General features: G+C 37.2%; 1 protein-coding gene across 8 annotated transcripts in view; it reads right to left on the bottom strand.

Annotated features, from left to right (window-relative positions):
* Positions 1–24,475, bottom strand: part of PCMTD1 (protein-L-isoaspartate (D-aspartate) O-methyltransferase domain containing 1) — a 67,603-nt gene that overhangs the window by 35,136 nt on the left and 7,992 nt on the right. For 5 of the 8 annotated variants that reach the window (XM_055318360.1, XM_055318365.1, XM_055318362.1 and 2 more), the window contains one exon: positions 2,535–2,965. The exons of 2 other annotated variants lie outside the window; for them this stretch is intronic. In XM_055318360.1, coding sequence (XP_055174335.1) covers positions 2,535–2,841 — 307 coding nt within the window. In that variant the 5' untranslated portion in view covers positions 2,842–2,965. Of the gene's footprint in view, positions 1–2,534; positions 2,966–8,597; positions 8,722–24,475 lie in introns of those variants that run through there. One more of the 8 variants, XM_055318366.1, reaches the window with a different exon arrangement.

Here is a 24,475-nt window from a genome sequence, read left to right as displayed (position 1 = left end):
CTATCTTGTGACTAGGAGAGAAGCATGGCTTAGAGCGATGATGTTACAGTTACTTAATAAGGACAAAACTTCTGTTAGTTAGTAAGGTCACTGTGAAGCAACAAAGCCAAATCTGATTCACTGTACTCAGATATTGTTGGGAACATGTAAGCACCTTTCTTTGGGTCCACTTCCTTGACTTAAAACGCTCACAAAGCAAACCATAAAAGGAGGGGGAGGGGCAAAAGCATTAAGCTTCCTCAGAAGCTAGACAGATCCAAGATTTATTAGTTGTTAGTAATCACTGTTTTACAGACTGTTCTTTCTGACTTTCCTTCTTCTTTAAAGAGTTCTTATCTTTCTCACCAAATGACCATTTCCCATCAAAAAGAGTTGAACTTTATCTTGGTCTCCACCACAGGGTCACACACAGATAAATCCTGAAATAATGTCCAGTAACGATAGATAGTCATACATGTAACTAAAGACCATGCCTCCCCGGAGCCTTGTAACGGGGGAAATCTCTACTGCATTGTGGATCACTTACACAGGGGTCTGTTTCTCCATGCAGCCCTCTGGTATAGTTTCCAAGTTACAATAAAGTTTGAGGTCAGCCTACAAAGCATCTGACCACAGAATCTAATCTCTTGGAACAGAGACTGAGGAGTAAAGTTTAAGGGGGCAATTTCATTGCTAGCAAGGTTGCCAATTATGACCTCCGCCCCCCTTCCCTGAAGGCCTTTGGCTAAGACTGACCTCCCTTGACATGAGCCAGCTGACAGGGCCAGAGAGGTGGGACACAGGGTAACAAGTGATCTGAGGCTAGCCAGACATGCTAGGATGCCTGGACTCCAGCCTGAAGTTGCCAGAGCTGGTCAAGAAATGCACTTTCAAGAAGGAAACTCCCATTTTTTTTAAAAGCTCTACTTACTCCCTCAATTAAGTTCCTTCAATTTGGACAGAGTCTCAAACCCTGAGATCCCTTTTTCAAAAGTTAATAGATTATGTGAGGTTCCCAACCTGCAGAGAAATTCCTGTCTCAGGAATTACCAAATTTAAATGTGAGCTGATTTCCTTCTTGGTAAAAATAATTGGCTACTATTTTTAGGCATACCATTATGTATCAGAAACTTAGTAGTGGAATGAAATAGACTGTTTTATGTATTAGGCTGTATTATGTATTAGGAACTGACTCCGTTGTTTTTATGAAATAAACTTCAGGTTCCACGACTAGGAAAGAAAGTAAAGAACTGGTTAATATGTAAGAAAGAGGAATTTCAGGCCTGAAAATGCCTTAAAAGTCACTCAACGTGACTACATAATTTATTGTCAAAACTAGAACTTTGGGAAAGACAAGGATATCATAAATACTGATGCTAGGACAAGAGAGAGAAACTAAAACTGTCTCAGCACCCTGGGACACAGAGTCGCCTCGCTAGAGTATATTCATTTCTCTATTCAAAATCCTTCAATGATTCTCCATCACTGTAGACTGAATTTTAAACCAGTCTCATCCCTATAACTCGGGCATTTGCCTCAACGGTAGCACTTATCACACTAGATGAGAATGGCTGATTTTCTTGTCTCTCCACTCCCACCAGTCTGACTCAAGGACAAGAGTCTAGGTTATGGGCCTTGAGGCTCTACCTTAAGGCTTGTCACACAGCAGCACTCAGGAAAAACCAAGTGGCTTAGTAAAAATAATGGTTGTTCACCCTCCAACATCATCCTAAGGTCTTAACACATATTTTCTTCCATCCATGCCTTTTCAACCCACATTCTGTATTTCCCAGGTGTCACTTCCTAGCTCTGTGACTTGAGGCAGGTTAACCTCTCTGTGCCTCAGTTTACTCACCTACACACATGGGAATCCTAATAGTGTGTACATCACAGGATTCTCAGGAACATTAAATGAGTTACTCTATGTGAAGTGTTTTAAACACCACCTCACCCTGACAGTAAGCACACAGTAAGCTTCTCATAGGCAGAGCTATGTGTCCCTTTTGATCACTGCTGTATACGTGTACCAGGAATAATACCTGACAGAACAGACAGCAAGTATGCTGAAAGCTTATTGACATATACTTCTCTTCTGTTTTTCTCCCAAATACTTGCTCTGCCTCACCAGTGCCATATACTCTACACCAACATACTCCTGTATTTCTATCAAAAACCTGGCACCATTCCCTTTAAAATGGGACATCAATGATTATTGAATTGTCTATGCCAGCAGTCACAACCCTGTACCTGAGACAGATTACATGATATCCCTGAGTTTCCTGCCTACCAGTTGTTCAATTTTAACTACAGACAATGATTGGAAAAACAGTTCCAAGGGCTTCTTAAGCCTAGGATTAAATGCACAAGCTAACTTTCAGGGTCAGGGCTGAGAATAAAAAAAAAGATTACTACTATCTTGTGTTTCCACACTTAAGGAAGGAAGAGAACTACTCCGAGGATATACATTCAAAGATTGACAAATTTACAAACCCTGTAAATCATGAACAGTAACAAAGCTTACTTTTTAAAATAAAATTTTACAAAAATAAAATTACCTAAAATTAAGCCCACCATTGTACTTAAATATCCGGTTCCACTTCCCAGGTTAAGAAAAGACAATCCTGGTTGAAGTTTCAATGCTTCCATAACTTCAGAATAAATGCAAGGTGCTGACAAGTGTATGTTCCCATGCTTCCAGGCTAAGTCTTTGTAAGCATTGTCTCGGTAGCCTTCCAAATAGTAATCTCCGCGATCAATCGCTCTGAAGGCTTGCTCCACTCTTTCAGTGCGGATATACTGAGCTTCTTTTAAGTTATCAATTAAGTCATCATTATCTTCCCCAGCACTCACAGCTCCTCCCATGATAGAATTCAAATCAAATCATAAATTTTAAAATGTAATAAAATTAGCAGAAATGGCTTCCAATAATGTAGTGTGGTTTGTTTTCCCTTTAATATTGCACTTGATTTCCAAAAATAAATTAATCCTGAAAGGGAAGAATAAAAATAAACAGGTTTAAGTTAATGCTCACAGGAAAGTAATTCCAGTTTATTAAATATATAATAGTCATTATAACCACCATTTTTCAAGGACATACTCTGTTCTGGGAATGGTTTAAAGTTCCTTAAATCTACTATTTTACTGATTCTTCTAACAATCACAAAAGATAGCTTAAGTTTGATCTCATCTGGATAGATGGGAAATCTGGGACACAAAAGAGTTAAGTCACCTCATACTGTGAGGCCCAATATGATAGCCATTAGTCACACGTGGCTACCTAGACCAAAACTAATTAAAATTAAATACAATTTAAAATTCAGTCAGGAACACTAGCCACACTTCAAGTGCTTAATAGCTACATGTGGCCAGTCACTGCTATACCAAACAGAGCTGCCTAGAAAGTGACACTGCTGGGACATAGTCCCAGGTCTTTCAGACTCCAAAAACCATGTTCTTAAGCATGAAGCCAGGTGGCCCTTAGAGTATGGTAAGTCTAGTTTAATATGCATGAATAACTTGAATGATTTAAAATTTCTACACTTAAAAAATCTAACACCTATATGCGAAACATCCTAAATGCACCACATAAATTCAAAATGTTAACACAAAGTAACATATTACCAACTGAATACAAAATATAAAAAATGAAACAAAACAGATCCACCTTTAAAATACACTCACATACAAGTACATATATATTAAAATTGTTTTATTTGGTAAACCCCGTAGTGATAAGGAGACCACAAATTTTATTAACAACTTTAATAGTATAAGCACTAGAACATATGTTATATGTACAAGTACAACAAACTTCTTTAAAGTCAAATTCAGCATCTTTAAATGAGACACAACTGCAATTTGATAAACTAAATAAAAATTTTAATACATCATAATGAATACAATTTAATTTTTATTCAACTATAGTCAATAAATAAATTCATACAATACTTAATTTCTGAATTAATAAATCAGGAGAGGGAAAGTGAAAACTGAAATGCTTGTGACCAAAAACAAGAGTTATGACAGCCAGGGCACCTGGGCAGTTCAGTGTTTGAGCTCCTGCCTTCAGCTCAGATCGTGACCCCGGGGTCCTGGGATCAGGCCTCCCACAAAACGCCTGCTTCTCCCTCTGCCTGTGTTGTGTCTCTGCCTCTCTCTGTGTCTATCATGAACAAATAAAATCTTAAAAAAAAAAAAAAAAAAAACAAGAAAAAAGAGTTATGACAGCCTACTCTGGCAAGGCTGCACCCTCACTGTTGACTTTAGAGAAGAAAAGCAACTGATAACCTCGAGCTTCATCAAGTCCTCACACCTCTGGCACTGAGCTGCTCCAGCACTACTGGGGCAGCTGTCTCACCAAGTCCTGCCCCTGTCCCCACTGCCTGCCTGTGTCCTCTTTTGTATTTTCCTATGATCTCCTTAAAACTATCTGAGTAGAGGAAATACCGTGAACTCATGTCTCATTCCTATTTAACTTATTCAAACTCACTTATACAAACCTAGCTGGTTCCAATGCATCCCCTATACCCAAAAAAGAAGTAACTGAAAAAAAATATGGGCCCACAGCACTATTCTCCTTAATGAGTGCATTTCCCAGCACATAGTGCAACTGGCAACATCAATCCACTGTTCCTTCAACAGGTCTTAGTTTGGGCATCATTTTACAGCCCAAGCATTTCAACTTGCTGAGCACAATTCTAGCATGTAAAGTTTGTTTTTGTTTTGGGGGAGTTTTGTTTTGGCCTCTAAACAAATTAGAGGCCAATTACTCGGAGTGAATGCCTTCCCAGGATGAAAGAAAAAGTGGCTATATTAGACTAGGAGGCAGCTTCTGTGAGTCTCCCATGTGGTACCTACCTTAGGACTTTATAAGCCTAATTCTGACTATGCCCACATTTAATGGCCCTACTGGAAATGCTGTATTTTACTAGTTGGAAAAATTATTCCACAGAGTGACCTTAATCCTTCTCAGGTCCTTCTAAGCTCTAACCTGGCCAGTCCAAAATTACCACAGCAAAACAAACAAATGTGGACTTCACTACACAAAAGTGTACACTCTTGGTGAGAAAGGCAAGAATCATCATCAAACCAACAAGAACTACTACCATTTGCTGATAGACACCGTACTGTTTTCTGTACATTCTCTCATTAAAAGCTACAATAAGCCTATGGAGGAAGGCATTCACATGCCCACTTTCAAGTAGAAACAATCTGTAAAGGACTAGGGTACTACAATGCATGTGACTACGTTGGGACTACAGAAGCCCAGAGCAAAGTGGATCCAGGAACCCAGGAAATCTTCCTTAAAAAGGCACAGATTATATAATGCAATTAAAGGACTAAGGGATTTAAATTAAAGGCTAAGGTTATAGCTGGTATTAAAGCAAGAAAGCAGGTAAAGAAAACTACATATAGTTGTACCATAAAATCTTCATCTTATAAGGCCAGTGATTTTTTTTTTAAGGAAAGAAAAAAAACTACATATAGTTGTACCATAAAATCTTCATATTGTAAGGCCAGTGAATTTTTTTTTTTTTTAAGCCTGGACCCTTTTGAGAAACTGATTGTATTTATGGCCCATCTCTCTAATTAAAAAATGAATGAATGAGAAGTTTTACATCCAACTTCAGAAAGATCCCAAGTTCCTACAGATCCATGAGTTGAAGCTAATTTAAAAGCACCTATTAGATGCAACAGAGTCAGCCACAGATGCTAACAAGGGAGGGAGAATTACATTTCCATTTTAGGAAATGTGTAATTGTGTTTCTGACCTACTGCAACAGACCAGAGATCAGGTACTCTAAAAGCTGGGAAACACATCACCTCGTGAACAAGGAGCAGCATAATACTTTGAAGCCAGATTTCCTGACTCCCTTCCCTCTGGTTTGATAGAAAAGACAAACACATCTAAACACAAAGCTCTAGGGTATCTAGGAGGTTGGTGGTCAGGATAGGTTTTCTGGAATAGGATACATAATCTGATACAGTGCATCATGTTTAACACAAATTGTTAGCTCATATATTTAGTTTATAAGGCAATGATGTGCAGATAATGAAGAAGTTGTGGTGGTTTCCATGTTCATGGTTCGAAGTGACAGGAAGGTATAAGACTACATATATTATATTAGAGATACCTTAGCAACTTAAGAAAACTTTCAGCAAAAAGCTGAGAATATCAAGTACTTGCCTCTAGGGCAATCGGATGCTGGTACAGTTTCTTCAAGTGGTCTGGGGAAGCTGTGAATGCAGATGAAATGTTAAGACACTGTTTCTAGATTAAAACAACAGACAGGGGGATGCCTGGGTGGCTCAGCAGTTGAGTGTCTGCCTTTGGCCAGGGGATGTTCCCTGTCTGGGAATCGAATCCCATAGTGGGCTCCCTGCAGGAAGCCTCTTCTCTCTCTATGTCTTGGCCTCTCTCTCTCTGTCTCTCATGAATAAATAAAATCTAAAAAAATAAAATAAAATAAAAAATACAAATACAAAAAAAAAAAAAAAAAGACAAAGAAGAAACCCAAACAGATAAATTAAGGCTATACCTAGGTTCAGATTTCTTTAATTTTGATAAAAATATATACAAATAAAGTTATATCCATAAGTAAATTATCTTCTAGGACCTAAGTTTCAAAAAAGGAAGATGAACCCTCGAGTTTAAGGTTGTGAAGGACTGACTGTAATGCTACATGCTAATCCCAGCACATTTAGCTATCCTAGAAATTTTATTAGGACTGCTATTGTTTTTGTTGATAAACTGGTTACACAGTTTACAGGTTTTCAGTGGTATGCTCCAAGGCTATTTTTCCCACAAGCCTTGTTTAGCGAAACATCAGTGTTTTCAGATGTTATAGAAAAACCCAGTACTTGACTTCTCAAGCCCTTAGAAGAATCTTAGGAAACCTGAGGGACCTCAGAACACCTCTGGAAAAGAGCTTGCATGAGAAACTACAAAATGGGATGAGCAGAGCCGTGGTAGAGTTACACAGCGATGTCATGGAACACCAGCCCGAACATGGGGTTGGAGACAAAACGATGGGAATATTTTCCTAAATATGAAGACCTGGTAAGCACAGAGGCAGAAGGAAGGAAAGGTGTTCAGAATAAGCAGAAAAGGCAAAGAGACAAGAGGCAATGCACCCACCCACTGAAGGTACTACAAATAGTACAGTAGTGCTCAAGTACAGGAATAGAAAGCAGTGCTTGGTGAGGCTAGAACAAACAACAAAGAGGAATGAAAAATGAAGCTTGCAGGCCACATACACATGGAGCTTGGACTTCCTCCCATAGACAATGCAGCCAGCAAAGAGAATGACAGACATAATGTATGACTAATTTTAAAATAAGATGTAAAGGAAAAACCATAACTGTAAAAGAAAGAGAATATAATTATAATACATTATTTGGTCTAGGGAAGGCAATGTTTACGTAGTCAGAATACTGAAAACACAAGTGCTGATTCAAATTGAATAGTCCTTTAACCACAACAAGATGATGAGAAGGAAGAGGTAAAGAGGGGTATGGAAGTTAATACCTCATCTGGGATTATAGAAAGTAAATGCTATCTAAAATTAATGAATTTTTTAAAAGCATCTTAGCAATGTGAAGGTAATTTCCCTACCACGAAACAGCTGAAAGCATTAAGTTTCCTCTGGAATGTGAGCTTCCAGGTGGAAACAGGTAAAGCCAGGAACTGCTATTCTTTGTCTTCAGGGTATCACTTGACTTTCTAAATTGTGTACACGCATTATTTGAACAAAACTGACAAATAAAGCTGAAAATAAAGGAGACAGATAAATAGGTGTATGTATTTTTTTTTTAGACCAGAATAAGATAAAGACACATAGAAAATAATTTCCTAAGGAATATAAACATATTTAATAAATAAAATAGTCTATGGCAGAAAAGTTAGAGAACAAAAAAGATAATATAGTAAGAATTTATACTACAGAGCTTCAAAGACAAGTCATTTCACCATATCCATAGTTTCTGACAGTGGGTGGAAAACAAATTATTATAAATTACACTTTCATAAGGTTGATTGATTCCATTACAATAGTATGTGCACTTGTAGAAAATTTGAAAACCAATAAATAAAATTATTCATAACCCTAATATTCAAAGAGCCACTGTTAATATTTACTAAGCACCTATATGCTTTCTTTCTAACACATTAGTATTATACTGTATCTATTACTTCAAACTTCTGTTTGTCTTACACATTTTCGTGCCATCAAAAACTCTTCCAAAATCCAGAAGTGTAATACCCTGCCACATGGAGTCACCAAAATGTAATCAGTCCCCCTAAATGCTAGGCCATGAATTTTGTATTATAATTAATGTATATGTGAAGAGTCTGCAAGTTAAAATCTGTAATAAATATTGTGATAATTCAATAATCCCCTAACTTGAAATATACTTCATTTTTTATAAGGCAAGCACTATTAAAAAGCCATCACAGCATTAAGTCATGGAAGCATTTGATATTTGTTAATTCTAAGATAATTCCATTTCAATCATGCAAAAGTGCCAAATACAAGTCAAGAGACCAAGGTCTAGCCTTGGTCCCATTGATAACCTTACTGTATGACTCTGGGCAGCTCTCCAGAACATCATTTCCTCACCTGTGAAAAGAAGAGGATAAATTCTACGATTCCTAAGGTTCCCCAGACCTCTAATTTCCCTGCTATTTTGGCATTAAATCCGTATTTGAGTACAGCTCAGTTTTAGTTATCCAGGAATGTCTGTCCTTGCCTCCGCATTTCTGTTATTTTCCTCACATTTTTGGTGCCCCACTGTTGCCATTTTTTCTAACATGGAAAAGAAAAAAAAATTAGAGGAATGTTCAAGTCTTGCATTAAACAATAAAAGTAAAATAAGGAGTTTAAAAAAAAAGAAGAAAAGGTAAAGGCGAAAGAGAGAAGTGTCAGAATAGAATAAAAGAACAGCTTATCTGCAGTTATGTCTGTTTGAGAAGGAAGTTATCGTATTTCATCACAGAACACAATCTCACTCCTTGGCATTTTCTTTCTAGTATGTGTGTTTGGGGTACATACATTCACATAAGCTCACGTGAAATGATGTTCAAAGTGTTACAAAATTTGCTTGCTAGTCTTTCAAAATAAGATATGTGGCATTAACATATTTGGTTAGGGGACGATCTACTGAAGGCCCAGTACAATATAATGGTGTCCTTCAGGCAGCTTAGAGATGTTTTATGGAAGGTTAAAGACAAGTCAAAGGAGGTGGGAAGCACCACCACAGATGGCAGACATATGTCGCAGAGTCGGAGAACAGAACGAATGCTGACTCATTTTCTTTCCCTCCTAGCAACCAGTGGCAAGCAGCCAACTGCTATCCTTTCTCTGCAAAGGTGAGGAGGAAGCTCACTCAGCTTTGGGGTAAAGGAGACTAGTGATCCAAAGGAGAACACCCCATCTGAGGGCATGAACAAAGGATCTTTCTTCCTCATGCCCTTGTCACAGGAGTCATGTGCAAAGGCTACTTTGAGTGTTGAGACAACTACACAGGGAGAAAAAATTTTCTCAATGATAGCAAATAGGTGTAATGAGACATAAATATAGAATAATGAAAGAAAGAAAAGGAAAGACGAGGCTAATGAAGGGGTTCAGAACAAGTCTCCTCAAACTGTGCCATGGGATGTGGACCATTTGAGCTGAAGGCAATTAAGACACAGCCAACTTTGGCAATTGGACCATTTTGACCTGAAGGCAATCAAGATCCAGTAGACCAAAGAAAAGCATTCACCTCCCTTTAAACTACCTCAAAGAATTTAGGTAAGGAGCCTGGCCCAGAAAGAGAACTATTACCAAGACATAACTTTTTTTTTTTTTAATCTGAATAACCAATCTGTATAAGGAGGGCAAACATCTAATTACCAAACATCTGCTCTTCTTATCATCCTGTGAATCATCTCCTCCCCTGTGACATTCCAGGTGCCTATCCTACTCCTTAGCTCCTGATGGCATGTAAGCCTCAACTGCCCAGCTTATCCTTGGGTCTGTCTTTGTGGGGCTCCCATACAGATATCTGTCATTATGTTAATATGATTATCAGACTGGCCAAAGAGCCTAGAAGGGTTAGAAGAAAGAGTTTTTCCTCCAACACTACTCATGTGCCAATGTTATTACTTTTTTATTTTTTATTTTCTTACTATGATAACACATACATGCCATTTCCTGTCTCTACTACATACAGGCACTGGGTTCTATTTCTTCACCAAAACTCTATGAAGAAGCACTAACTTCATTTTACTAATGAGGAGACCAAAGTTCAGAGAGACCACAAGACAAACTCAGAGCTCATGAGTAGCTGAGCCACAACTCAAGCCAGTTTGGCAAGCCATAAAATCCTCCTGAAACAGAACAATTTGCAAAGAGGCTCCATAATTCAAAAGTAGAGTTTTTGTCCCCTTGTCCAGAAAGATTCAGATCTCTCGCCGTCTCTCTCAACCTCTCATTTCGTCCTTTTCCTCCCTTTTAGTACTCTCAGTTCCAAAAGAAGAGTGGAATAGTGGAAATAAGGCCTCTGATGTCATGTACTGGCTGCAACCTCAGGCAAATTATTTAACCTGTGATCTTCATGTTCTTTGTCTATAAAATGGGAAAAATAATAACCACATCATAAATTCGTAAACAGTGCATAGTGCACTGCACATAAAGCTTCTAACATACACATGTCCAATAAATAATTCACTTTCTTTCACATCCAAGGCTCAAAAAGACACATTCAAAATGTTCATTTTTAAACACAAAAGACCGGAAAGGGAAAACAAAAAAGCATCAGTTCTGAAATCCAGTGATCACCTAATGACCTCCTTAATACAAAACCACAGAATGAAAATGTAAATCTTCAAGTTAGAGGTGTCAAGAAGAAAAACCAGGGACACCTGGGTGGCTCAGTGGTTGAGCGTCTGCCTTCGGGCCCAGGACATGATCCTGGGGTTCCGGGATTGAGTCCCACATCAGGCTCCTTGCAAGGAGCCTGCTTCTCCCTCTACCTATGTCTCTGCCTCTCTCTGTCTCTCATGAATAAATAAAATCTCAAAAAAAAAAAAAAAAGAAAAGAAAAACCAAAGCACTATACAGAAGAGAGAAGAAAAATACACTCATTCATATATGTTTATTGAGAGAGGTTAATGTAAAAACAAAACAAACCCCCCCAAAAAATAATGCAGTGCCTTCTGTCACACTCTGGGCCACAAACTAGGTGAAGAGGCCAAAACTAGGACCAGCTGCCCTCTGTACTCAGGCAGCAATCAGGTACTGAACCTCTCTCTGGTAGTTACTAGCTAACTTCCACTTGTGCTAATTTTCTCTAATGGAGCATTCGTCACATAAATTAGCAAAAATTACCTGTCCTAATATAATTTTGTTTGGTTTAACACATGTTTTCTGTCCAAACTGTAAACTCAATAATAATAAAGATAACATAAAATGAAGATAAAATCATATATTTAAAATATTCCTCACAGTTGTAAAGGTGCAAGCATTTAATAAATAGTGACTAAATATAAAATACTGGCAGAGTAACTTCTGGCTTTCTACTCTAGGGCATCCTTTGAAATGTGAATATACCTAACAGCTGCAGCAAAGTGAAAGTATATTTTTCCTTTATAATCCCTTGAACTCTGGAATCTTCATCTGATCAGACAGCTGATAAACCACTGTCTTAAGAGAAAGACTATCTGCTCCCCAATCTTTCAATTCACTACTACAAATAGTTTCAAGTAACAAAAGAAAGTTGTTGGAAACAAAGAGGTTCTATATTTTGATATTTGGCAAGTTTTAAGATGCCTATGTTCATAGATGTAGGCTTTTCGGTCATATTCTCAATTCTATTCCAGTTTTGCTTCTATGCCTTTTCTCTCTCTCCACTTTCCCCTTCATTCTTTTAATTTCCTATTCTCCTTTCCTGGGGCAGGGAAGACCAACATAAACTCAAACAAGATGGAGAAACAGTAGGAAGTAGCTCTATGGGAGTTCAAGGTATAGGATATAAGGGGATGGAAGAATATAAAACATTTTTAAAGGACAAGATGAGGCAATTCAAGCTGAAATTTCATCATTTTGGAAGTTACAGCATTTCATGTACCTCCAATGTCCCCTCTACTCCTTTTACTTAAAGATCTGAGTATATGATCTCTTCAAACCTGTATCACTACACAATCATGTGTCTGTATTCCTAAACACAATCTTATCCGTATAACACAAATGCCCTCAATATGCAAAGTTTCATGTACCTCTGAGGTAACAACATCATCAGAAAATAACTGCCTCAGATTTTAGGATTATTGCTTAATATCTCCAGTTTTTCAAGAAATATAAGAAGTGCTCTAATAATCATCCTTAACACTTAAAAAAACATTCCTTATAGAAGCTACAGCCTAGAAAACCCCTTCAAACAGAAGAGTTGTTTACCTCCTGTAACTCAGAAAAAGTCTGAAGTAGAATACGAAAATGACAAATGAGCTTTCTGGTTTTAGTCCGTTAAGTAACAATGTTCTTAGGAAGTAATGAGATCAATAAAGAAGCATGAGAGAAAAGCATACACATTTTTGGTGCCTTAAGGTCAGGCTTTTAAAGTTAGGCTTATTTCATCTGAAAAATTTTGAGTTCACAAGAAAAATATTAAAGATAAAAATAAAACAATATTCCAAAGCAAAATTCCACAATTTGGGTATTCGGATGATCTGTATCTGTTCCATTCTACTAGTATATTATAAACCAAAATGTGAGCTCACACCGAAGATATTCTTTCTGCATGTTATCATACCATGGAATACAAAGACTGGCCTTGTCACACCATATGACTGAGGAAATGGTTATCTTTTCTGGCTTTTGTTTTCTTCTTCTGGATGATACTATCACTAAATAAAATTTTCTTGATGGCATCTGTAAAAACCTTAAAAATGTCTTTACTATACAAAGATAAAGAATGTATAAAGGTTAACTATAAAGTTTTTTTGCCATATAAAGTGGTATCTTTCCAAAGTGCATGATGATCATTTTATCTATAGATAGGCAGCAAAAACTATACAGAATAAAATACCTAGTTATATATCATTCTTAATTTTTCAGTGCTTTAACAAACTCATAAAATTTTGTTAACTTCCCCAAGGTATCTACACAGGACAGGTGGTATTACCTGCACCATGCAAATGAAGAAAACCAATTGAGAAAATTGTTTGTTCTAGATTTCCCATTTAATACAGAGATATTTCAGTCTTATTCATAGATCTAATGGCATACACTACTACCATATTCATGTTATCATAAATAAGAAAACAGCAACCAGAAATGTAGGTCTGAGACTCTATGACAAATACACACACCACATTTGATACTAATACCTTCGCTTCGTTTATTGGGACAAATAACTATCCCTACTTTTTACTCATGATTCAGAGGAAGTTTAAGAAGTTCTTAAAAATAAATTGTAATAAGGGATGCCTGGGTGGCTAAGTCAGTTAAGCGTCTGTCCTCAGCTCAGGTCATGATCACAGGGTCCTGGGACAGAACCCTGCATCAGCTCTCTGCTCAGCGGGGATTCCGCTTCTCCCTCTATCCCTTCCCACTGTGACTCATAAGCTCTCTCACTCTCTCTCAAATAAATAAATATAATCTTTAAAATAAGATAAAATAAAACTGTAATCATAAGATTATCACCATTATACTATAGACTCTCAATAAGTGCTAGGAAGCTCACCTTAACTTTAAATGACTAATCTGTCATCAGTAGTTCTTTGTATCAATAAAACTCATTTGGAGAACACCATGCAAACTGAATAACCAAAATGCTGTGAAAGCTTGTTAAACTAGAGCTCAGTATCTCCCTCCAGGCTTCATTTAACAAGTTCTTTACCACTGGTTCAGCAAGTTGAGTAGGACCCAGCGACACTGAGGATATAGAAGTCAAAGAATGGCTTCAGTACAGTTCAGTAGATAGTCTCTGTTCATGAAATCAGTCTCTTAAATGGTTCGTGTATTTTCAAAAAAAAAAATGTTTAAAAATTACTTTTAATTTGGCTATAAGTTCACAACTGCAGTTTTTTAATAATGTAAGGGAATATTTCATATCAATTAGATCATCAAACTGTGTCCTCATAAGTGAGTATAATGTTTATTAACAGGATACATTAAAATACCAAAAGTCTCTCAACAAAAAGTTACTCAAAGCAATTAGTATTGCCTTACACTTAGATATTCTAAGTTCTGCACAAAAGGACTTCCACTTGATTTCTTCATTCAATTAACAAAACCTGATCACATATTTATGCCTCAGAAACTATGATAAGCATGGAGGATTCAGAGACCACACTGCAGAAGCTAAATTAAAACTAAGGAGCTTTCTTGGAGGTAAGAGTTGCAAAAGAGGTAAGAGTTGCAAAAGAGCTCACTTCATTTCACAAATAAAGAATTGAGCTATAGCAGGTGCCTTGTCCAAGATCATACAAGATAGAAAGAAACCAAGTTTTGCAAGTCATAATAATCTTATATGAGATAATCTGTTCAAACGTTAGAACACATAAGACCAAAAAGACCTAATTTACTCCTTTTATTCTTAAAAAGATTTATTTGAGAGAGACAGAGTGGGGGGGGGAGGAAGACGGAGGGGGAGAAGCAGGCTCCCTGCCCCCAGCTTCAATGCAAGACTGGATCCCAGGACCCAGGATTATGACCTGAGCAGAAGACTGAAGCTTGACTGAGACACCCAGGAACCCCTTAATTTACTCCTTTTAGATTTCTTAAAATTAAGTGAGCAGAATGCTTCTTAAAAAGAATTAAATTTTCTATTTAATTTCAATATTTAATACTAAGCATTATTACTAACTAAAACCTGACTCTGACAAATTGTTGGGAGACTGTAAGGAAAAAAAATGCCCAATTGAAACCCACAGAAAACATAATAATAAAAGTCAGATAGGTAAGATCATTTTTTTTCAAACTTGAAGCTATCACTTTCTTCACAGGAAAGCTAATTATTATCAATCTCTAGACAATGATTATATTACAATGCATTAAATATTATCTAGACTGAATCCACACAGGTTATAGTGGTAAATTATAACATTAAGCATGTAAAATTCTGATCTGAATTAAACAGGATTTATATTAATAGGAATATAACAATTTTGGGCAGCCCGGGTGGCTCAGCGGTTTAGTGCCGCTTTCAGCCCAGGGTGTGATCCTGGAGACCCGGAATCAAGTCCCACGTCAGGCTCCTTCCATGGAGCCTGCTTCTCCCTCTGCCTGTGTCTCTGCCTCCCTTTCTCTCTGTGTCTCTCATGAATAAATAAATAAAATCTTAAAAAAAAAAAGGAATATAACAATTTTACTTTACTCATTTACTACCCTTAGAAAGATTATTTGTAGATTGAATACTAGTATATCAAATTATAATGATTTCATATCAAGTTGCAGATTCATTATTGAGTTATATTTTAATAGAATGTTTTTCAATGTAAGTAAAAATTGTACTTAAAAGATCATATAATATAGTGAGGGTTCTAGATTGGAACCCTAATTCTATACATTCTAGCTATATTACTATTAATAACAATAATTACCTCACAACACTCATGTGAGAAGTGTCCAAGATAATGTCATATAAACTGGTCACATACCACGAACTCAATAGGTGTTACCTGTTTCTATTAACACAGGCCTACTTCATCCTCTCACAAAAGAACATGTTCCCATTCCAAGAAACATTTATCAAATGCATAAATATCTATATCTAGTAATAATATATATGTAAAGTACTATAGTGTTTCTGAGGGAAACCAAAGAAGGGAAAGATCTTGGGGACATACCTTGTAATTCTGGATGGAATTAGAGGAATCATTAATTGACTTTGAAAACTATATATACATACACACACACACACCCCACATGTGAGTATATGCACATATATACATATACACACACACATATAAAATACAAAGCTACAGAAAATACATATATTTACTTTTCCTTGCTTCTGAATGCCTTAGACAATAATTCAAAAAAAGCCCAAACTTTTCTTGAAAATATGTATAGGAAAATATGTTTTGCATTTTTATTTACTACATTTTCTTATTATTAGTAATCTCCCTATTCCCTATTCTGGTCCCTACTCGGGTTCCCACTCTTTCATTGGTAGCAGGGACTCTACATCTCTGCTGCAGTCTTCTATGCTCCCAGCTCTCACAAGCATCCTGGGCATTTTCGACAACCATTCAAGCCCCAGAAGTAACAACCATCACAACACCTTAAACTCCGAGGCTCTCTAACCTCTGTATCCTTATTTTATTCCACAATCACATCTTACATCTAGTTTGCCTGTTCTTTTTCTACCACTACAATTAATCTTCAGTATCACTAGTGCTACAGCAAAGATTTTCTACAAAAAACGAAACAGTAAATACTTTAGAATTTGCAGACTTTAGTTTCTGTTAACAACTCCTGAATTCTGTGCCTATTAGAGCAAATGCAGCCACAACAAAATATAAATAAAAGCATGGCTATATTCTAATTTTTTAATTTATGAACACTGAAATTTGAATTATATATAATTTTTGCATACTATTTTTATATTTTTTTTTCAACCATTTAAAAATGAAAACACTATCCTTAGTTCCCAGACTATTCAAAAACAGGGGAATGCCTGGGTGGCTCAGCGGTTGAGCATCTGCCTTTGGCTCAGGGCATGATCCCAGTCCCAGGATTGAGTCCCATTATCGGGCTCCTTGAGAGGAGCCTGCTTCTCCCTCTGCCTATGTGTCTGCCTCTCTCTGTGTGTCTCTCATGAATAAATAAAATCTAAAAAAAAAAAAAAGGCAGTAGGCCAGATTTAGCTCGTGGGCCATAATTTGTTGACATCTCTCAGGATCACTTTCTTCCCAAACCAAATAGGTCCCATTAACATGGCTTCACTCCATTACTCTCCATTATTTTCACCCCTTATTTTAACTTTCTGCCTCACCCCTCTTACAAACACCTGACTTCACACCAATCCGATAATCTCTCCTCTGTGGAGTGATTTATACCATGGAGTGTTACTGAAGAAAAAAGTCCACCAGGTTGGATTGGTACCACGGAACCGTTACCAGTTACATTCTTCAACCCTAAATGGATTTTCAATAGCACCTAGCAATACCTCTGGGTCTTCAGTCACTCTGGCTCCCATTCCCCACAGCAAATCCATTATTACTAACACCATTGGTCAAGATGAATCTTCCTAACCTAACAGATGGTCATACTTCACCTTCTACAAACAGGTCATGAGACGAAAGCCTCAACTTCCTAGACTGTCACCTTAACTCCATGCCACTGGACAATAGTACTACAAATATGCCTGTGTCTGTACACACATTCAGAGGCAGAGTGTTCAGCCTTTGAAACTCAACAGATTTGATATTGTCCATTATTAGAACGCAAGTACCTTAGTAAATAACTACTACATTTATTGGCAGCCTAATGCTCCATTAATAAGTGTTTTACCAATCATCTCTCAATCATTCTAGAAGTAGAAATCCCTCAACCTAGAAATCTTCTCTAAGTCCACCTTCAAAACACTCAGGTGCCTATTAGTCAGCTAAGGTTATCACAACAAAATACCACAGACTAGGTGGCTTAAACAACAGAAATGTTCTCATTGTTAATGGAGGCTAGAAAAACCAGATCAAAGTATCAACATGGTCAATTTCTGGTGAGGACTCTCTCCCTGGTTTGTAGACAGCTACTTTCTCACTGTACATACTCATACAGCCTTCCCTTCCCATGTGGTCAAAGAGAGAACAAACTCTGGAGTCTCCTCTTATAAAGATATTAATCCTACAGGAGGAGAGCTCAATCCTTTTGACCTCACCTTAATTACTTCCTTAGAGGCCCCATCTCCAAATACAACTACACTACAGGTTAGGGTTTAAATGTGTAAATTTTTTAGGGACACAAATATTCAGCCCACAACAATGTCTTTCTTTAGTGCTTTTAAACACATTGAGTGTACCTGTATCACTGTTCTGGAAAGTTATTATTTTGTTTCTGGTCCACTTGACTGTGGCCTTTTCAAGAGAAAGCTCTACATGCTACTCCCTTTATTTCTATCACTTAAGCAGAGGGCCTGGTTATTATGGAAATGATCAGTAAATGATGAAAGAGACTAAATGAATAAAATACCTTTGGCATGATATTCATTTAATGAAATAAAAGGGTGAGACCAATACTTGAGTTACACAGACCCCAAAGGCTGTTCTGCCTCTGAGACTGGTGAGCTTATAAAAGAGAAGACATAATTCAAGTCCCCATGCCCCCAATGATGAACAATTTTGCTTAGTTTCCTAGTAATAAGATATGAAAAAAAGGGCAGAGATATATGTATTAGACAAGTTATATACTCCACTGCGTATTACTGTAGTCTGCTTTGGGGCATATTTCATTGGAGAAGAGAAAAAAGTCTTAAGAGAACTTAAAATTTAGTTGATACTATAGTTTAAAAAAATAAACAGGGTGTTTCAGGAGTTCAAAATGAAAGCAATTTAGCAAGGAATAGCCAGAAACTGATAAACCTATGATAATCAAAAATATTATTAAAAAGAATTTAAACATATGATTAATTTTTAACAGATTGAAGTAATGAATATATAGGTAAGCTGAGGAGCAGAGAATACTGCGGTAGTGAATCCTGAGTCTTTAATAAAGGTGGAAAAGTTGATATTTTAATGTCCTCATGATGGAAAGTGGGGACGTTACAATTCCTAGGAAAAGACAGATAGCCACAAAGAGATAGACAAACATGGAGGGTGGGGAGAGAGCAAGGAAATTCAACAAACTTTCTTCTGAATTATTAACGCAATGAGAAACCATAATAAATTTCACAAGAGGTGAAATATTTTAAATAATTTCACATATACTGTGACTATACAGAGTTACACAAAGGTTAGTAAAGTGCCCAAGAGATCTTACAAATGTGTTCAGAAAGTCAACCTGAAAGGAACCTAGTCATGTATATTACATTTTCTAAATCATTCCTATGAGGTACAGACCTAACTAACATAGGTTACAAGAGTTTTTTTGGCATCTTAACTCTTTATAGTTGAAGTACTGTGGCAGTAGCAATAAAATGAGTAGAATAAAATGAATCAAAAACAAATTACAGATTTCCCAGGCTATCCTGGGAAGGTAGAATGTTGCTATGAAAACCTTCTTAAGCCAAAACGGCATAAAGCAAAAGGTACTCCCCCTGCTTTCCAATGCCACTTAGCTTTAACAAAGACCTACATGAATTAGTACGATAATGGCTCATTTTCTAAAAGTGAAAATACAGATTTCAGTTCATGAATATAGGTACTAACGCTGGTCTTTTGTAAAAAGCCAAGTGGCACAATGAGACCTCTCAGAAAGTGAGGGATACCTACATATTGCTGACATCTGAAAACTCATTCCAGAACTTTAAATTTTTAAAGTTTGTAATCTATGAGGGTGAAGGCATAATCCATATAGTTATCTGTGCATACAAACCCAAAATACAGCATTTTGATATTTGTGAAAAGCAAGAAAAATAATAAATTGTAAAAAAAATAAAATTATCCAGTTCATCCTGCCACACATGGGGCAAAACTACCTATTCAAGGTCATACTGACAGAATTCAAGGCTTCTGAGTCTTGGTTTCTTTCCAAAACATCATAAAATAAAAGCTCCAAAAGTGATACCTTTTCTGAGATAACACATGCCTGTCTACTGTTTTTAAACCACAACAAAACCTTCATGTTGTTAAAATAAGACAGGGAAGAAGCATAGAGCCCTTTCTAAAGGAGTAGACAGAGCTGCTAACTTTCAAGTCAGTGTAGCAAAAAGAAAGAAGCCATGCTTAAATATTTGGTCCAGGGACTATGACTCCATTTTGATATTTAAATGTGAGAATAGAGGAGGCCAGCAAGAAATAGTCAAGATCAGATGACCAGGAACAAAATATAAAAATAGCAACTGGCCTTTAAGTCAAAAGGAGCCTACCATCATTTTAGCTGGGAGAAAGGTTTAGAATAGCAAAGGGAGCAAAAGCAATGGAGATAGGTTTTAAGAGCAACAGCTGTTCATTGCCCTGATTACAGCAGGGAAAAAGTACGTACAAATCAAAAATATTCTAAATCCAGAGAGTAAATGATGGTTACCAGGGCATGGGGAGTGGGGGGATAAGACTGATGGTGTTTAAGAGTACAAACTTGCAACGAGCAATAAGTCAGAGACCTAATGGACAATATAATATAGACAATATTGTACTATAATTATATGATAAATATTGCTACAAAGGATTATAAGATATGAATCTATCAAAGTAACACATCATATATATTAAATTTATACTGTATTAATACATCAAAATTTATTCAATTAAAAAACAGGAAAAAAATCTACTTCCTGTATCAATTCCTACTGATGGGTCATGTTCGGCCACAGCATGAGCAGATGATGCCAGAGAGACACTGCCTGAGAAAAGAGCTTTGCTCCTAGGTCTGGTGCACTGCTTGGTAGGCTCCTGGAGTGCTTAAGGGTTCTCCACCAACACACTCCTACAGTGCACAAGAGCCAGCAGACTACCCCAGCACCCTCCCTTGGGTGGTCTGTAGAAGACAGCCTCTAGTAAAACACCTCTCTGTGGGGAATCCCTGGGTGGCTCAGCGGTTCAGCGCCTGCCTTTGGCCCAGGGTGTGATCCTGGAGTCCCAGGATCGAGTCCCACATCGGGCTCCCGGCATGGAGCCTGCTTCTCCCTCTATGTCTCTGCCTCCTCTCTCTCTCTATGTCTATCATGAATGAATAAATAAATAAAATCTTTAAAAAAAAAAAAAAAAAAAAAAAAAACACCTCTCTGTGAACATCTTTCCCTGGTACCCAGAAAGCAGATTTCTGGCAAATTCCATTAAGGAGGTACCATAGCAACTTCCTTGTCATCCAGTGAGCCACACATCCTCTCAACAAGGTCCAGGTCTCAGCTTTGGGTGGGTCTGTTCCTTAGGTGCTTAATCATGGCTCTTAGGGGGAGAGACTAATCTTTAGATCTCTTTTCATATTTTTTTAAGATGTTATTTGAGAGAGAGACAGAGAAGGCATGCGCACACACAGGGAGTGGTGAGGAGGGGTGAGAGAGAGAGTCTTAAGGAGACTCCATGCTAAGCACAGAGCCCAAGGTGGGTTACATCTCACAAACCTGAAATCATGACCTGAGCTGAAATCAAGACTGGGATGCTTAACGGACTAAGCCCACCCAGGCACCCTATTTCCATATTCTTTAGAATTCTCTTTACTTACTAGCCAATCTTGTTACTGGTAACATTTCTTTACATTAAACTTTCCCTGTTCATACTACCCTGTGTGGTTTTTTTCCTTCCTGTTTGGACTATACTGATACAGTCCTGAAAACCATTAAGATGACAGGTCAGTGAGGGAAAGAAGAACAAGCACACAGGCAATAAAATGAATGTGAATACAATAGATCCTGATGCTTTGCCAGCCAAAACATCCACAATCTCTTGGATTTGACTTAACCTGCTATATCCTGAAAACAGTCTAGGTTTTTTTTTTTTAAAAAAAACTTCTAAGTATTTGAGTATGTTTTATCTTAGATTCATGGCAAAATGCCATCAGTAGGTTTTCTGTGCTATGAAGCTGTCCATCCTCACCACAGAGGAACATTAGAGAACCAAGTGAGGGCAGCAGCTGTCCATTCTGCCATCTTAAATTGCTGCTCAGGAAATCCATAACTGTCAAACTTTTAGGCAGGAGGATGGCTTAGTGGCCTCTTCTACTGGGAATCAGCCTAAACATGAGCTCGTTAAGTGAAGCACAAGATCTTTCTGAGGCCCTATTTCCCCTTTGTAGACTTCAATGATTATTAGAATACCTGGAGAAGGACAAAATAAAACCACGAAAAACTCATTAAATTTCATGTATGTATGGTAGGCAAACTAAAAATAGAAACCCACAAAGGAATAAAGGAGCACTTAGTTAACAGCAAAGTCAAATTCTTGAAACATATGTCATAAATAAGCAATGGTAAAGGTTACTTTTTCTTGTTTAGTGGCATTTCAGAATGATAGGAAAAAAAGCATCAAAACATATTTCTTGGAAAAAAAAAACAGCCCCAGAGTTGGAGGAACATAGAGGAAAAACTAAAAATATAAGCAGGCACTAAAAAATTCAACAAAAGTGTTGTATTTACTCCTTTAGCAGAAAACAATTTTGGAAGAAATCAACAGTAAATGACACTACATAAGCCACACCTACTTTGCTACTGTACTACAATTGCAATATACTGTGCCCCAAAGAAGAGAGGTAATTGCCAGAAAGAGACCCTTATGTCTCTATAAGGTATTTGTTTCATTTTAAGGTGTGCTGGGTTGGAAGCTATATATGTTTGGGAGGAACAAAAATATTTTCAAAAATAGTAACTTACGGTAACTTTTCTTATCCTACTACCTTACTGTAATGTCTCTAAACATGTTTTCTAGCTGGTGAGCCTAGGGTAGAAATTCATTTATGTGTATTTACAGTAAATGCACAGGAATAATCTTTCTTTCCTACTAAGAAGAAAGCATATGTACAATTTCAAGTACAAAACTCTTGCCTCCCAACAGGAAAGACTCCACATAGCAAACTGACAAGGATCCCAGCTTCTTGTCTGTCAGAAAAAAACAATGTCATAGCTGTTAATTTTGTTTCTGCCTTTCTCCAACATAATTGCTTCAAGAATTTTAGGACAGGTATGTATTTCTCCTTTCCCCTGCTCTGATTTCAAAATCATCCTCCTCTTCAGCACAGATTTCCCAGTGCATTTAATAGGTCTCTAGATTAATTTCACAGGGGAAAGGATTTCTGTCATCACTTCAAATTATATACAAACCCAAAACCTTATACATAGCCCACCTCTCAAACTAGTCATGCTCTTCAATTACTCATATTCCTCTTTAGTGAAAATCCTATTTTGCCACTATTGTTATCAATTTTAGCTAGATTACTGTAACTAACTTCAATTTGATCTTAATACCTGTGGTTCTCCCAACTTCAATAGCACCCTGTATACCATTTTGAATCACCTGCCCAATCTAACACTTTCATCATTAAAGAAAGGATGCAAGCTCCAAAAATTCAGAGGTGCCTCCAGGAAGCTGCAAAAATGAGAAGAGATCCCACCAGGCAGAGGTTCAAGGAAATCACCATCTAAAACTGGGAGCACTAGTTTTGTCAGTTCTATAAGTGTCATCTTAGTATTTTGTCAGGGGAATGGTTTGCTTAGCAATCATTTCCCTAAGGGATCAAATAGATCTCAATATATTTACCTATATTAGTTTTCTATCTTTGGTATAACAAATCACCACAAGCACTAATAGCTTAAACCGAAACAAGGTCACTATACTACAGTTCTAGAGGTGAGAAGTCTGACACAGGTCTCACTGGGCTGAGATGAAGGTGTCAGCAAGGCTGCATGCATTCTTTCCTGGAAGTTTTTTTTTTTTTTTTCTTTCCTGGAAGTTTTAACAGGGTTTGTTCTCTTTCATTTTCCACTGTATAATGTCCCATTTACTTCTTTGGCTCATGATCCTTTCCTCCATCTTGAAAAGCCAGCAACATCAGGCTGAGTTCCCCTCACCTTACCTCCTTCTTCCACTTTTAAGGAAGCCCATGACTACACTAGGCCCATCAGGAAAATCCAGTATAGTCTTCCTAACTTAAAGCCAGAGAATCAGCAACCCTAATTCCCCTTTGCTATATAGCAACATATTCAGATTCCAAGGATTAAAACATGACCATCTTTGCAGGGGAAGGGGCATTACTTGCCTACTACACTACTCAAATTGTATTTGCCCTCTATCTCTAGCAGAGTACTGCTCCACAGAGAATCAAACAAACCCAACTTAAATGTGCAACCCAAATCCATCCTCACCTATCCTATTTTTCCCACAAGATACAGGAAAGGAAATAGGAGATCACACGGATAATCAGTACAGAGATATGTTCTCATCCCTTGATAGAACTCAGAATTCATTTTCTCTTGTATATGATGCATAGTCACATTCTTAAGACAGCTCAAAGTCCTCTAACTAAACCAATAATAGCTACACTACAGACTAACTGTAAAAAAATCTTCTGAAGACCCTGAAATTCCATTTGAAATAGCAATTGGAAACACTGCAACAAATAAAACCATCAACCTTTTGGTCTGGTTATTAAGCTGTGCAATCCATTTTCTCTTAGAAAATATATGCTCAGTCCTAATAACCCTTGAAAACAGTACTGCAAAAAGCATTCAGTATTTCTAATATTTTACATCACTGGAAAAAATTGTGCTTACATATAAACTTGAAGCTTAAAAACTGCTTGGGGCTCAGTACTGCTTAAGTCCTGACCTTACTTTTAGAAACGCGGGAAGTAATTATGCATATTCATTCTGAGCACTTACAAAAATTCAGTGCAGCATGAGAAAGACCCTGTACACAATAGTA

The sequence above is a fragment of the Nyctereutes procyonoides genome, unplaced genomic scaffold (genome assembly GCF_905146905.1).
Source record: "Nyctereutes procyonoides isolate TBG_1078 unplaced genomic scaffold, NYPRO_anot_genome, whole genome shotgun sequence".
Classification (NCBI taxonomy): Eukaryota; Metazoa; Chordata; class Mammalia; order Carnivora; family Canidae; genus Nyctereutes; species Nyctereutes procyonoides.
Note: the sequence above shows the minus strand (reverse complement) of the source record. Positions and strands in the feature narration are given on the sequence as shown.